The sequence below is a fragment of the Pogona vitticeps genome, chromosome 11 (assembly GCF_051106095.1).
Source record: "Pogona vitticeps strain Pit_001003342236 chromosome 11, PviZW2.1, whole genome shotgun sequence".
Classification (NCBI taxonomy): domain Eukaryota; kingdom Metazoa; phylum Chordata; class Lepidosauria; order Squamata; family Agamidae; genus Pogona; species Pogona vitticeps.
The window spans coordinates 9353160-9369905 of NC_135793.1; the positions used below are offsets into that span (position 1 = coordinate 9353160).

At 45.9% G+C, this 16746-nt stretch overlaps 1 protein-coding gene and 1 long non-coding RNA gene across 2 annotated transcripts in view; both read left to right on the forward strand.

The window, feature by feature from the left end:
• The first annotated feature begins 611 nt into the window (after positions 1 to 611).
• On the forward strand, positions 612 to 2188 carry LOC144584498 (uncharacterized). Its single transcript, XR_013538778.1, has 2 exons — positions 612 to 806; positions 1986 to 2188. It is a non-coding gene; the product is annotated as an uncharacterized LOC144584498 (long non-coding RNA).
• Positions 2189 to 5936: 3748 nt separating this feature from the next.
• MPP1 (MAGUK p55 scaffold protein 1) overlaps positions 5937 to 16746 on the forward strand; it is a 33543-nt gene continuing 22733 nt past the window's right edge. The window contains exon 1 of the mRNA XM_072981268.2: positions 5937 to 6236. Within this exon, the coding sequence (XP_072837369.1) occupies positions 6132 to 6236 (105 nt within the window). The 5' untranslated portion in view covers positions 5937 to 6131. The remainder of the gene's footprint in view (positions 6237 to 16746) is intronic.

Genomic DNA, 16746 nt, shown 5'->3' on the forward strand with positions numbered 1-16746 from the left:
GCACAGCCAGTAGTGAGTAATGCGGTAATTTGAATCCAGTTGAACATCTGCAGGGCAGCATTTCACCCTGTTTTAGGATGAAAAATACTGGCAAGAAAATCAGTTGAAATAAATCACTTGTCCTTCCCCCTCTTACACACCCCTGGATGCTTATATTTTGCAGGTTCTTTGAAGAAAGGATTTGTTCAAGAGGAAGTGTGTTTGGGCTTCCAAGCAATCAGGTGGCAGCTGAACACCAGCAGCTTCTGAAAGCCATGGATCTTCTATGTCCAGAAACGATCTGTCTCCACATGCTATACCTAGCAGTTTCTACATCCTGTAATGGTAGCAATGACATGGCTGAGCAGGGGCTCCAAACCCTTGGCACTCTCAGTAGGTTTGGAACGCATACCGCAAGCCGCCTTCTGCCTGTTCAAGACAATACAACGCAACAAGAGGAAGGGCCACGGCACAAAACCCAGCGTGAGTTTTTGAGCATCGTTCCCAATAGGTTCAGTCTGTGAAATATTTGGTGCTCTTGGGATGTGGAAGAGCTGCTAGCCCTAGGAGGGGAAAATATTTTCAGACATCACTTTTATGGCAAACACCATGTGTAATGAAGGCCACTGTCAGGTTTCTCTAGCTCTTGACTGTCTCTTTTTAGGGAATGGGCTCGATTTCACAACCACAAGCAAGTGGCTCCGATTTCAAGGGTGCCATGAATCCATTCCAGGTGTTAGCCTGCACTTTCAGGAACTATCCAGGGTACTGAAGCCCAGCCCCAGGATAGATCCAGCCTCTTGGATAACCTGCACAAGAAGGAACAGGTAAACCATTTCTAAGTACAGTAGTACCTCAGTTTGCGAACACCTCCATTTACGTAATTTTTGGTTTACGATCCGAAATCCATAAAAAATAAAGCCCCGGTTTACGTTCTTTTCTTTTCTTCGCACTACGAAAGGTTTTTCCCAGGGTGCATGGCGCTTATAGTGCTGCCCCTTTCATAGTGCAATTGGTGTTTCGGTTTGCGAAACTTCTGTACTACGTAATGTTGCGTAGAATGGATCCATTTTGCAAACTGAGGTGTTACTGTACTTTAGATCTTGAAAACCATAAGGCTGTCATACGTCAGAATCAACTAGGTGGCATGCATTTATTATTAATAATTAATCACAAACTTCAACAGAATGTACTGCAAGAGTACCAGAAACAGGGGAAAAGGTGCTCAGAAAAATAAATATTTTATTACTGGCCAACATACATGAAAAAAAATTCAATGTGCTCCAGATATAGGACTACTGTTTAAAATGTGTTAGACCTAAAATAAAAGTTTTTTTAAATTTCCAGTTATTTTTAAGCACCTTGATGTTTCTTTTCCCTTCTGCTGCCAGCTTTCCTGATCAGTTAATAACTACCCACAGTTATTTATATATTTTTCTGGAAAATGTGCTTAATCATCAGCATAAATTCAGGTTCTGCTGTGGTCTTTCTGTTCATTGTTCCAGAAGATCGATCAAAAGAAAGAGACAGAGGTAAAGGCTAAAATACTGTAAGGCAGGATAAACCTATCAACAGAAATGATGACATTGGCAGTGGCCAATTGCCACTGATTAAAACAACAACAAAATAACAGTACAGGAACACAAGGAACGTACAGCCCGATAACCTGTCCATAAGGCTGTAATACAAGTTAAGAAACACATACACCTCTTTGTAATTTGTTTTCAGAATAGAATATTGTATGAAAGATTGGTAATTGCCACTGACTGAAAGCTTCCTTATGCAATTTCGGGTTGCGTGCCTCCTTGTTGCATTGCACACATGCCCTGACCATTTCTAAACTGGAAGAGGAAAAACTAATCAGCAGCAAAACCTGGGTCTTGCAATCCGCCACTGTGAATGATGTCACTGATGCTGTGCAGGGACAGCTGTACAACAAGATGTCAGCTCATTTTTCCTTTCACGCAACCCAATTTTGGATGTTGACAGATGTTGTATGTCTTCAGGTATCCGCCGGTCCTGGCTGTCAGATTATCTGGATGATCTTTGGGCTCATATCCGCCACTCTTTCCCCAGAGCAGCCCTGTATGCGTTCCCAGTGGTCCTGGTGATCATGCTGATCCTTTGCTGTGTCACGTAAGTGAGCAAACAGAGCGAATGTTAATATTATGGGGAAAGATTCTCACAAGGACAGCAAAGGAATTGTCCCATCCCTCTGGGTTTCAAACTACAGTAGAAGGTTGCCAGGGCTGGCACTGGGAGGATTATCTATGGCATGGCCTCCACAATCTGCTATGAGCCTTGGCGCAAAATATGCCAAGGACTCATCCTTTTAACTGAGCTTAAATATGCACCCGACAAATCACCAAACAAAATGAGCTTAAATTTCCTTAGAAGAGGAAAGTGAGAAAGCTCTGCCTCTAACAGTCCTCCAAGTGTCTAAGAGATTTCCACTTCTATCCATGCATTTTGCAGTGTCTCCTTTATCCCTCTACCTAATAGGGGGGCTGTCCTTGCTCCTGTTTATTCTGCTAAGCCCTGGACCTCTGGCTTCAGGTCCTACTGGCAAGGAACAGCTTGTGGTTTGTTTGTTTGTTTACTGTTCTGAGACACAGACCTTATTTTTTGAATTTCCCACTGAATGATGTGGTGGCCTAAGGCTGCACTGCCCTATTGCTTAAATCCTCAGATGTTGTTGGCGAAGGCTGGTCGGTCAGTCAGGATAGTTTGCTCAGTGACAGCCTCCAAGCAGGATAGCTTTCAGGGAGAGGGAGAGAGAAAGAGAGAGAGACATACCTATCCAGAGAAAAACAAGTCTGTTTTGCAATCCAACCCAGAAGACCCCAAGGGAGAAGGCAAAACACATCTCCAGTGTCAAAGACTGAGTCATTTGGGGTCATGCAGGTTGGCTCAATAATAGCCCTCTGCGCTATTTTTGAATATCATCAGTCGGTTCAAAATAGCCATTGCTGGCTGGATTTCTTAACATACAGAAAAGAAAACCTGCTCTTTCCAAATGCAAGGGCATGGATCATATTTAATCCCAGCCGGAGCGATGCAGTGTCCTTTTCTTGGGAAGCACTTCTGATTTTTAGTACTGTGCGATCTGAAAGGAAACGGGCCAAAGAGAGAACACTACCTTCCTTATTCCTTCGCCAATATATTATCTTAGATTACATGTGGTATGAGATCTTAGCCAAAAGCGATTATTCTTAACAGAGGCAGGGCTCACTCGGCTGAAGCTGAATGCTGGGTAGAAATTTGCTTCAGTTTGTTTTCCAGAAGGATTTTCCAAAAGGCATACATTTTTCACACTGGGAACGGAAAGAACTTGATAATAAAATAAAAACAAAAATAAAATTTGGAGTAGAAGAACTAAAACTGAGTCGTTCATTCACCCGAGTGCAGGACATTCGATGCTGAACTCTTAAAAACCTGGCTTCGAAGCCCTATGCATTCCACAATGTTGATGATGAATTAAAATTGCCACCTCTTTATTTATAAGCGCTTCTCATTGTTAACTCAGAGAGAGAGGTCGAAGGACAAACATGGTCTTCTTTATACTGGAAAAATTCCACCTATTCAATCTGGCCAACACAGATGGATAAGAAATTTCAATTTATTTTCAAAGGATTTGGCAACATTTGCAAATAAAATATTTGAAATGGAAAGGACTTGAGGTATTAAAATGTGAATGAGGGAAAAAGTGAAACAGACAGATTTCCCCATCTTCAGCTGATCCTCCAGGGCTTTTTGAGTTGATATCAGCTGGCACTCAGTCATCCACCCACCCACCTTATTTTCTTTAGTTTTAGTGTAGCTGCAATCCTTACATGTATTGCCTGGATGGAGCAATACATTACATTATTCTGGGCGATCTTTGTTACAATGTAATTTATTATTACAACCCAGGTCCACACAATCTCTGCAATATGTAATAACATCAAACTTAGACATAAAACAAAGAAGTATACAACAAGTATAAAACAAACAAATATACAAGCGATTCAAAACCCTCCATACCGATACCAAGTCAAGTATGGGGAAATTTCTGAGACTTGAGAATCACCAGACAGAACCCAGCTACCTTGTATGAAATCTTACTATTCCTGTTTGAGAGGAGATACTCAACTCTAGTTTTCTCTGATTGGCCAGGGACGATTTCAATCAATAATAATCTGATTTTGTGCTTCTGCCTAATGCGGGCAGTGGAAAAACAGTGCTCCATAGACTCGAAGGTGGCTCACATCATTGAAAAGACGATCTTTAAAAGCAAGTAAGTATAGGAAAATTAAACAAGAATTAAACCAATATTATATTTAAAATGGTAAATGAAACCAACACTAAAAACGCATCTAAAAGCAACAAGGAACAACAATCCATTCCCCACCAACCCTCAGACAGACAGTCATTAAAGAAAAGCCTGCTTGAAGAGAAAGTTCTTTGCCTGTTTAAGAAAGGACAGCAAAGACGAGGCCAGCCTGGCCTCCAGTGGGAGGGAGTTCCAAAGTCTGGGAGCAGCCACAGAGAAGGCCCTGCCCTATGTCCCCACCAAAGGCGTCTGTGAAAGTGGTCTCCCCTGAAGAACTTAACACCTGGCCACGCACACAGAAAGGTGTCACTGTGGCCAGATCAGGTGGAGCCTTGAAACAGAAGTTATACATTTTATTTAGTTTGAAATTGTACTAGAAGGAAAACTTGAAGCAATTTTAAACCTACAAGTCTTGGATCACTATTTGGTGGTATGGTTCGTACTGTAAGGCACCTTGGAAAAAATGGAAATCCCAACAGATGACTGGCTAAGAATGTTTATCTTTTTATTTTCCAGAGTCCTTCTGGAGTGAGAAGGCACCTTCTTCCAACCCCTTGAAGACCCCCAAAATCCCACCAGTGGAACGGTTCAGCCCCCCCCCCCCCCCGCATTTCAGGGAAGCCTCAAATGGCCCCCTGCGGCTTTTCCCAATCATTCACCAAAACCACCAACAAACTATATTTGCCAGCTCTCTTGTACAAATAGTGCTGCTTGGCACAGAACCACAGCGGACTGCAATAGAAAAAGGTGGTTATGTCGGTCTCAGAAGATACGTGAGTAGACCAGGAACCCTGCCTCCCAGGTAATTACATGTCCCTGCATTACTGAAATTTTACAGAAATTCTGGATGGCGACAAACTTAAGATCTGAACACAATCATTCCTGCGCAGCAGTTCTTGAAAATTTTAAGTGATGTCTGTTTGTGTACAAACTTTGCTTTAAAAAAATATTGAAATCCTGGCTGCGTCGTGCCTTTTTGTCGTTATAACAAGTGAAGATGGAATAGCTGTATGGCTTGTTTCAGCTTACTGCCAAGCAGATGGCCAAGGCCACCTGTTCCCAAATCTGGATTCGATCTGGAGTGACTCCCCTTCCCTCCTGTCCTGATCTTGCAACCATAGAGTGGTTTCCTTGCACATGGGGTCGTCCCGGAAGACCCCTTTCCCCGGTGATGGCTCACACCTCCGCAAGCAAACTGCTGAGACCCCCCCCCCTTCACGCCTCCAGCACAGATCCAGGTCATTCCCACCCGTATACACTCATCACGTGTCCTAAGCAGCTCGCACGTCTGAACAACACTGACACGCAGGGTCCCCTCAAATAAAGGGCTTAGGGCACCTTCAAGGCTAACGAGGTTTATTGGGCATAAGCTTCCAAGGGCGGCAAACCGCCCCCTCCCGCAAAGGATCCACACGCGCGTTCTGCCGCTAGTGGCGACCCGCAGTCGAACCCCCGGGCGCGCACGTGAGAACCAGCCGCCCCGTCCCCCCAGCGACCGCTCCGGGGGATGCCGGAGGGTCAAGGATCCGGCTCTGGGGCTCGGAACCGGAGAGAGGAAGGGGCTCGGGGAGGGCCGGGGCGCCAGCGGGAGCCCTCCCGCCGCCGTAGCCCCTCCCGGCGGGCGGACCCAATCCACGGAGGAGCGCCCTCCCCCTCGGGTGCCTTCCCCGGCGCCGGCGGACTCGGCCGCCCTTTCTCCGCCCCGCACCGGAGGCAGCGGCTCGGCTCCGGGTGCAAGGCGTCGGGACGCGTCCTCCTGCAGCAGCGGAGGGGCCGAGCTCCCCCCGGGCCGGTCGGACCATCGCTTCCCCCCCTCCCGCTCCGCCCCAGCCCAGCCATCATGACGCTCAAATCCGGACGGACGGACAGCGTGAACAGCAGCATGAGGACGGCGCTCTCCGACCTCTACCTGGAGCACCTGCTGCAGAACAGGCCCAAGGCCGAGGTGAGCAAAAAAAAAAAAGGGGGGGGGGAGAATCCGGATCGGGCCCCGCATCTCGGGAGGGAGGGGGGACACACACACGGGGCCCGGGCCCTTCCTTTCGCGCTCGGGGATGGGGGCGGGGGTTGCCCGTCGCCTCCAAGATGCGCTCCCCCGGCTTCGATCCACCGGCCTCGGCTAAAAGTAGGCAAATATCACGAGCGCCCGCCTTAAAAGCGGTTCCGTGTCGGGGCATAACGTGTGGACCACCCCAGCCGGACTGCAGTTTTGCGCGGGTTGAGGCTGCAGCCCTGATCGCCTGGCCCCTTTTTACCCACAAGACGCATCATCATCATCATCATCATCAGCATCATCATCATCATCATCATCATCCTTCTGGTCGTTTACTCCTTAGTTGTGTTTCTGGCGCGCCTTTCCTCCGGGAACGATGGGGGGGGGGAATTCCCCGAAGCCGGACGGCAGAGGGGGGGAGAGGGAGTCCTCCCCCCCCCCAGCTAAACCAGTCAGTTTCACAGCTGGAGACCGGTGGGCGGGTGGGCCAGAGATGGAGTCTTCCTTCCAAGCCTTAGCCAGGCCCTCTTAACCACTAGGCATCCTGGCTCGTTCTTCCAGTCAAGCCAAAGCAGTAGCAATGTTAGCTTTTTTTAGACTACATGTCCCAGAATCCCCCAGCCACTAGGGGGATTTTGTGCAGTGTGGACACCCTTTATTATGCTGTCAGCTGAGCAAGAACCCCCCTGGTCTCTGTTAATACTCCAACCCTCCGAGGTTACTCTAGATTTTAAAAGCTTTTCGATGCTAAGCGTTGTTGGGTTGAGAGTGTTGCAGGACTGACATCGGGAGGGCAGTGTTTCCTGGTAGCTCAGTGGTTCTCCGGCCCCTTAACCGGTGGGCAGGCACCAAAAAGATGTGTTGGACATCTTTTTGCAAAGAGGGGTGGACGGTTTGCTTTCAAGGTTTGCAGAAGTGGACTTTCAGCCTTAAGGCTGAGAGCCGACAGTCTCACTTCCCAATAGACCCTCCCCCCCCCCAGCTTTTGCTTTCAGGTGGTGGTGATGGGGGGCTTCGGTGGGTTTCTTTTCCAAAGCTAGAGCTTGTGATGCTGGATTGAAACCGGCGCTTTGGGGTCCTGCGATGACCTAGAGCAGAACGTGGAAAAGTTCTACCCTACTTACTGGCTGGAGGTCGCCGAGAGTTCAGAAGAAGACCTTTTTCCAAGCTCGGCTCCAGAGTGGTCCTTTGGAAACTGGCGAGAGAAGGGCGTCCAGCGGCATGGGGGCTTTTGATCCAAAGCATGAGGGCTGAGCGCCACAAAAGGCCACTGCTGGAGGGGGGGGGGGGACTCTTCAGAAGAGAAGAGCATCAGCCCTCCGTGAAAGCTAAATGGAGACACTGGGTCCCAGGGTGGATGGATGGACAGCAAATGCCCTCCTTCCTCCATAGGTCCTGTGGAGGAGATCCTGCCATGCCGGGTTGTCCTCTGTTCTCCGGCCAGATGGGCCTCATCCTCTGGGCCAAGACTGGGTGGAAGACAAGAGGCAGGAGGGTGGAAACAGTTTGGCAAAAAACCCTTGTGCCCGGTTGCTGAGTCTACCTACATATTACCCACCACGGGCTTCATTCTGTTTGCCAAAACCCTGTGGCCCCTTTTGCCTTTGGGTCATTTTATGTGGTGGATTTAATAGTCATCTACCCAACCTTTATTCAGCTCAACAGCCATCGTTCCCATCAGCCTCACCCATCATGGCTGGCATCCCTTTTCGATGGATATGTCTTATACTTCCTTGACTTGGAAATATCCTACACTAACTCTATGGGCTTTAGGGACCTTTTTGCTAATGGAGTGTGTGTGTGTGTGTGTGTGTGCGCACGCGCATGTGTGTGTCTCAATTCCTGCCCTGATGGCCTTGTTGCTCTTTCTGAAATGGTTATGGCAAAGCCTGGTGAGGCGGAGAGGACCCTACTGGGTGACCCTCTTGTTGCTGAGCTCGATGTGTTTCAACCAGCTGACTTGCTGGCATGTCTGCGTCTTGTGGTTGCTCAGACAGCGGTTATGATTGGAGGAGGTTTCCGTTTTCTGCTCCAGAGTAATAAATCGGCCCTTGTTTTCCCCTGCAAAGTCGCATCTGGTTCAAACTGGAAGTGGTTCTTGCTTGTGCTGATTCAGCTGCAGAGCAGTCTAGTTTAGGGGAAACAGCGGAAGGATTAGAAGATAGGAAACAGCCTTCTATCGGTAATATCTGTGAAGATATGCCGTCTGCTACCAGGTTAAGGCTGTGGTCACGCTGGCAATTTGCATTGATTTCTGTTCAGACTTTTTAAAAAACACCAGGTTCAGGTCACGTGGTATTTGAACCGGTGGCTGTGCATGCACTAGATGGTGATTTAAACTGGTTTTGGCATCTACATGCCACTGAAACAGACTCATTTGCACAAAGCCCTATTGAATTGAATTGATTTTGGAAGCAAAGTCTTTTTAAAAGCCCCTGCTGGCCCGTTTGAAAAAGCTATGCAGCCCCTATAAATCGATTTCATCCATGCATTGTGTGAACGATAACATCTAAATTGATTTAAATGATGCTTAAATGCAGTTCTTATTGCCAGTCGTGACCACCGCTTTAGACTACTTATCCATTTAGCCGGATGTTGGCCGTGGCCTCCAGAGTTTCTCGGTTGTTGCTCTTTTGCATCACCAGGTCCTTTTAGTTGGAAGTGTTCAGAATTGAACCTGGGACATTTTGTATACCGAAAACACATACTCCAAGCTGCTTTTTTGAAAAGCGGTGATGCTTTCCTCTTTAGGGCAACTAGAAGGATCAGACTAAGACAAGAACAAAGGTAACCACGCTGATCTGCGAGAAAAAAAAAGACCCACACTCAAACACTTGAGTAAAGATTGGGGGAAAAGTTACTTCTTGGGCTATAGTTCTGCAACATCTTCATGTTCAGTAGCAGTCATTCAGGCTGGGTACAGTAAAGTTAAAAAGGATCCCTTTTTTATGTACTCCACAGTTCCGCTCAACTTTGTTGTTATTGTTTAGTCGTTAACTTGTGTCCGACTCTTCGCGACCCCATGGACCAGAGCACGCCAGGCCCTCCTGTCTTCCACAGTCTCCCGGAGTTGGGTCAAATTCATGTTGGTCACTTCGGTGACACTGTCCAGCCATCCTGTCCTCTGTCATCCCCTTCTCCTCTTGCCTTCACACTTTCCCAACATCAGGGTCTTTTCCAGGGAGTCTTCTCTTCTCATGAGATGGCCAAAGTATTGGAGCCTCAGCTTCAGGATCTGTCTTTCGAGTGAGCACTCAGGGTTGATTTCCTTCAGAACGAATAGGTTTGTTCTCCTTGCAGCCCAGCTTAACTAGGATCAGTCAAAAAGCTCCTGAAGTGTGGAAGGTTTGGGGCACTCCAGAATTCTTAATCAAGTTAGGTAATACAAGGGAAAAAAATTAAGAGATGAAGGAAGATCTGGACAGGAGCACACTTGTTGTGAGAAAGATTTACAGTGTTTGGTGTTTTGTTGTTATTTTTAGCTTAGGGAAAAAATGCAAATATACAGGGGATAAGGTGGAGATATAAAGAGCTAAGCATGGTGGGAGAGTCAAGGAAAAAATTGAAAGGGGAGGCATCTTGCTTCCTCTTGCATAATTCTAGGAGTCCATGGGGTTGAAGCTGAACACACAGGATGTTGGGGACAGATAAGCGATGGACTTTTCTTTACCTAACACACAGCTAAAAATGGAATTTGCTCCCATATGATGGTCACCCATCTGAACGGCTCATAAAGCAAATTGGATAAATGGTGATAGGAACAGAGCTGTTAAGATGTCATCCTGTACCTGAGGCAAGATTATAAAATAGCTGTTCCTATACCACTGCATTAGGAAATTTTTAACTGGTGAGACAAGAATGGTGGCTATTTTTATTTGTTACATTTTCTCCCCCCCCAAAAAAAAAACCATGTTACGAACAAGGGTGCCTCCTCACCCCCAATTTTATCTTCATTAACATACATGTGAATACAGTTGTGCCCCGCTTAACGATTACCCCATGACGAATACGCTTCACGACGATGTTTTGCGATTGCAAAATGATGTTTTAATGGGTTTTTTTCGCCTTGCGACGATCGGTTCCCTGTTTCGGGAACCAATTCTTTGCATTATGACACTCAGCAAACAGCTGATCATCGGATTTCAAAATGGCCGCCAGCTGAAGAAAATGCCCCCCCCCCCGCTGCTTTTAGGAGGCATTTTTCACTTAACAGGCACCCAAAAATGGCCGCCATATGGAGGATCTTCGCTGGACAAGCAGGTATTCAGCCCATTGGAACGCATTGAATGGTTTTAATGGTTTTAATGCATTTCAATGGGCTTTTTTATTTCACTTGACGACATTTTCGCTCTACAGTGATTTCACTGGAACGAATTAACGTCGTCAAGCAAGGCACCACTGTAGTTTGATTAACAACCAAAGTCAATACCACAGCTTTTAGAGCAGTAGAGGATGTGTGTCTTTATTCCTTCCACCATGAAACTATGCTGGAATAGGGCAGCCCAAAAGCAATAATACTTCCAGATAATGACAACAAACAAAAAGGGCACTAAATTAACATGGCTAATCTTCTCTTCTTTCTTCAATCAACCACTGATTATTTTTCCCGATCAGAAAACTGTATTTTTTTTTAGTTGTTCTACACTCATAGATGTTGATACACTGCACTTGTGGCTTGTAATATTGTTGCTTTCCTATATTTAAAATTGTTGATGTCTTCTGAATCATGAGTAATGGTCCAGCTTTAATGTTGTGTTTTAAAGATGTAAGCTGCCTTGGGTCCTTTCTTAGGACAAAGGAGGGGTAAAAATGTTTTAAACAAACAAACAAAACAAACGCACACACACTTTATAACCTAGCTGGCTGGATAGCTCAGTGAGTTAGGTATCTGGTTCCATTCCCACCCTCCCCCTTTGTGCCTCCTACGAGAAGAGCCAGCCTGGGTGGCCTTGGGCAAGCTGCACAGATTCGGAGCACCCCCAGAATAAGGGAATGGAAAACCAGCTTTGGAGGATTGTCTACTTGAAAAAACCTTGAAAAGGATTGCCGTAAGTCAGAATTGACTTGACAGCACACAATCGTCATTTAATAACTTACCTATCTACCGGATAACCAGGAACACTGGTATGAGTCACCTAACGCTTGAGTGGTTTTAACCATCTCCATTTCAAACTTTCTTTGGTGCCTCACTAGGAAAAAGAGAAAAGAGAAGGGGGAGGACCAAGCATAGTGGAACCAAGAACATTCTCAGTATTCCGTTCAATCTGAATTAACAGACTTCTTCCTAATGGCAGGAGATGCTTGGGATGGTTAAGGTGTAGTTCATATTCCATATTCCTTTCTCCATTCCCTCCCCTAAGTTCACACTGCTTTCTGATTCTGCAATTCTAACAGTATGATGATGATGTCATAGCAAAGTATGATTACAAATTAGAGTTGCAGCTATACAACCAACCTTGTCGGGGTGCGGGACCTGATCAGATTTGGCATTTGTTTAGCTGGTAATGGGGATAAGATTTGCCCATTTCATGGACTAAAAATTCCATAATTCCCATTCTGAGAGCCAGATTCCTAAACATGGCTCACCTGGGAGAAAGGCCTCAACTGGAACATTTTGAGGCTTAGCTAGGCCTAGTTCTGCTTAGCCTCCTATTCAGTAAGAAATCTCCCAGCTATCACTGGGGCAGGAAGAGGAAACTTGGGTTGAACTAGGCCTAGCTAAGCCTCAAAGCCTTCCAGTTCAGGCTTTCTCTCCCAGGCCACGTTTAGGTGTCTATCAGATAGATCTCTCAGAATGAAGAATTGTGAGAGTTGTCCAGGAAATCAGAAAATCTTATCCCTGAGCCATTGGTGGAGTTTACAACCATGCCATTTATTTGTCAGTCAGATACAATTACTGTGATGCCTCGCAAAACGAACACCTCGCTGAACAAAAAACCGGCAAGACGAATGGTTTTGGTGATGGGGTTGATGCCTCGCAAGACGGCTTCTTCTATGGCCGTGCTTCACAAGACGTTTTTTTCCGCGCAAGACCAATGCCTCGCCAGACGAAAATAATTCATTCGTCTTGCGAGGTTTCCCATAGGAATGCATTGCAAACCGCTTTTCGCAAGACGAAAATTTTGCAAGATGGTGCTACTTGTGGAACGAATTACTTTCGTCTTGCGAGGCACCTTATATCCTGCCTTTCCTTCAATGAGCTCAAAGTAGGCCAATCTGAGAGGGAAGGCCTAGCCACACTCATCCAGTGAGTTTCATGGTTTATTGGGGGCCTTGAACCCAGATCCCATGTCCCAGTCCAACATTCTACCCACTGTGCCAGACCGACTGTACTGGTAGTTCGTAGGAGGGGAGCAGGCGTGAACAGGCTCTGTACAATACCCCGCATACTGTGAACTGATGCAGAGAGCACGTCTGAACAAGAATGATTTCGCATGGCCAGTTTACTGCAGCGAGCTTCACGTCCTAACAGGCCTTTTTGAGATAAGAGGTTTTTTTTTTAATCATGGGAAACATTGTCAAAACTACTTTGTTTTCCCACGTGCTCTGATAATATTGATTTGTTCACACAACAAGATAAAGCCGGGAGATTGTCCCTCCAAGGTCTGAAGGGCCACAGTGGGACATGTGAGAAGTGGCTGGCTTTTCAGATAGCTCATCTCAGATCTGAACAAAAATCACAATTAAGTTCTCAGAATCTCCCAGAGATTGTCAGGATTGCAGCTCAATTTACAGGGAAGCCTGAGATGACGGGGGCGGGTGACTTTGTGGTCCCTGCTAGTTAAAACGTCCTGGACTTTGACTTTGCAAATCCCTTCTTGACTACATCAATGTTCAGGAGGTAATTTCAGCAGGCCTCCTGCATGATAGGTCACATTGCCTCTTATCATTTCTAGCTTTTATGGCTTCACGGGAAGAATTGATCTTGTTAGGATACCTCCGGTCTGTTTTTCGGCAACGTTGCTCTCAAAATCTGTTTTTACAATATATTTTTTGGTTACATCGCTTGGCAGCCTGGTGCTCTTCTCCCTTTGTTGCTTCCCTTGAAGTTCTTTTGATCGCTCAGCAACTTGCCTGAGGGGTGTGAAACTCCCAGAACTGACTGCGAATCTTAACTGTGAGAGCAAGAGGGTGTGGGTTGTTGGTCAGACTTGGGGGCATGGAAATGTGCCTGGAAATGTCCCATTGTCGTCCTGCTGCTTCATCTTTCCTGCCGTCGTCGCTAGCCTTTGGACAACGGTTTGTGCCATGGCAGCTGCTGAAACGTTTCCGCTGTGAGGATCTGGAGAGCTGCCGGGCTGTAATTAATGCAGCAGCAAGGAAAATATAGAGCAGAGATGGATGAAACGCAACTGTCCAGATGTACGTGGACTACAGCTCACATCATTCATTGTTGGACTCTAGGGCTGATGGGAGTTGTGATCCTGCTGCAGCTTGAGGAGTGCCTTTTGTCTAGTTTGGAAAAAGGAGGGTTGGGGTGGCCGAATATAGTTTGCTGCCCGAGGCGATGGGCATCGTGGGAGCGGCACATTCCATGACTGGCAAATGAATGTTCTTGACTTCGCTCTCCACAGTGGCAGTGGGCAGTATCCTGCACAGCTCCTCAGGGAAACTGGTGGGTGTGAGGGCATGTAGATGAGGAGAGTGGCTGGGTGACCCAGGAGGGATGGTGGAGGGGGCTTACGTGCTGGAATGCAAAATTAGAAAAATCCTTGAAGGTGGAAAGCTAGCAAATCAGGGAGCAGGCTTGAATATGAGACTGAGGAAATCTATCCTGTGGACCTCCCTAGTCTAATGACTGCCTTTGGGCCAGTCCCTGTTACCTAACTTACCTCACAGAGGTGTAAAGGGATAAAGGCTATATCTTGATCTGAGATCCTTGGTGGAAAGATGAGACACTGAGCCACCCTAATCGGAAAAAGGAAGATCATGGAGACGACCACACCAGGCCAATTTGGCCCCTCTTTTCCCCGCATGTATTGTTAAAGAAACCGGTATCATAAAGCGTGCTGACGTTTCAGCATGACCTTCAGGCCAGGAGGGTGGCTTTTAAAAGGAACTAATGACTTGGAAATGAACAGTGTTGTTAATGTTTGAGCCTCTTAATGCACTGCTTTGCATTTTTACTGCAGCTGTTCAGGATGTGTATGTGGAGACGCGGCTATTTCCTTTCGAAGCCATATTTTTTGTGCTGTTTTGGCACACCCTGAAGCTGGTCCCAAATAGGAGACAGGCGTCGGGTTCTGTATGTTGAATTTGTGCCTGGCTAGTCAAATATTGGAAGAAAGTGCCTTTGTACTTACATATTATTACCTACTGTGTATTAGTTATATTTCTATCCTGCCTTTCTTCCAGTAAGCCAAAATCAGGGTGTGTGGCTGTTTTCATCCCCACTTTATCCTCATATCAACTTCGCTATTTGTTTACCTTGTTATAACATAATGGTGATTGGTCTTTTCGCCCAAAAAGTTAAATTTCTGGTCGCTCACTCTGATCCCGGGTCTCTTAATATCCCAGGTATAATTTAGCGCAGGGAGAATGAAGTTGTCATTGTTGTTGTTTCAAATTATATACCTCCACCCCCATAATGCTAGAGCACTTGCTGCGTGGTTCACAACCTAATTATGCAAACTTGCAACCCCTCCCGCATGAGCGGTGTGCTCATTTTACCAACCTTGAGTTGGCTACTTGAACTCACTGGGATCAAACCCGGGTTTTGAGCAGAAGCTCGATTGCAGTACTGCAAGTTTAATCGCCATGCCATGGGGCTTAGCGAGTTTTATGGCTCTGTTGGGAACTTAAAGCTTGATCTCCCGAAACTCAGCTCGGACTTCTGACCATATTGGCTGTGAAACAGGGGGAGAAATACTTGCATATCTGAGGGAGAAATGTCATGCTATCTGTAAAAATTTGGCCGTGAAGCCCTGGCATTGATTAAAATTGAAACCATAGTTTCTTACTTTCCCCTATCCTTAAACAGCTGAAGTATCTGGAACTCCACTGGAGCTAAAAAAGTTTGGTGGAAGAATACTTTTTAGTGGAAATGTGGAGGTGGTAATTGGGGAAGTGTTAAGTTTCTCTTCTCCTTTAATTTATAAATGACACTTAACTTTCTCCGTTTCTTTTAATGAGCTTTAGGTCGTATACTTGAGTCTCCTTTTCCCACTTTGTCGTCACGATGACTCTGTGAAGTAGGCCAGGTTGAGAGTCTGTGACCGACGAAAGGCCACCCAATACGTTTTGTGGCTAAGGATTTAAACCCAGGTTTTCCGAGTCATCATCTAACACTCCAACCACTGGAACTCTACTAGCGTTTGCCATCCAAAAGAGTAGTCAAAAATTAAACCCTTCCTTCCATTCCTTCACTCCAAAGCGTTGTTTCGCAACGCTCCTTTCAATGTATTTAAGATTGTTCCCATCACCAAACAATCCTGTCTCTCTGTTTGATAGAACCACAGGCTTAGCTGATGAAGAAAATGCTGTTGGTGGAAGTATATCTTGATTTCAGCAAGGTTTATGGGCAAGGTCCCTCATGATAAACATGTGACCAAGCTGGTAATGTGTGGGCTGGTGCTGCTACCATGAAATGGGTTGGTCGTTTGTTGACAAGCCATAACTGAAGAACAATGGTCATCATCCTAGGGAGAAGTCATTTTTGAGGTGCCACTGGGTTCTGTCCTGGGTTTGGTGTTGTCCAGCGTTTTCATAAACAACTTGGGTGAAGGTTGGGAGAAAATGCTCATTTAATTCACATATGACCATTTAAACTAGGGTGGATAAAAATCACTGGTTGTTTTAAAAAATCAGATTGATTTAAATCATGACTTTAATTGTCAAAATCTGATTTTTAAAAAAATGTAGATCATGATTTAAATCAGACCTACCCTGCTCTAAATAGAGAGGAATGGCTAATACTTCAGAAGGTAGACGCGAGATTGAGGAAGATGGAAAAACTGGGCCAAAGAAAATGATTTCAACATGGGGGGAAAAGTGTAAAGTTCTTCATCTGGGCAGAAAATATCGGCCGCACAAATATAGGATCGGAAACAAGTTGATTTAATAGTAGTCCGTGTGAAAAGGACCTAAGTGTCTTACTAGATCACAAGCTAAATATGAGTCAATAATGTGATACAGAAAGGGGGAAAATGCATCAACAGAAGGATAGTGTCCAAATCAAGAGAAGTAATCGTACCACTCTATTCTGCACTGGTCAGAAGTACTGTGTCCAGGATTAAGCACCACAGTTTAAGAAGGATATTGAGGAACTGGAACAGGCCCAGAGGAAGGCAACCAGGATGATGAAGGGTTTGGAAGTGAAGCCCTGGGAGGAACAGTTAAGGGAGTTGGTGAAGAGAAGGCCATGATGAGAAAACAGCCGTTTTCAAATATTTGAAAGACTGTCACACGGAAAATGGAGTGAGCTTCTTTTCTGGTGCTCCAGCACATAGGACCTGAAATAAAA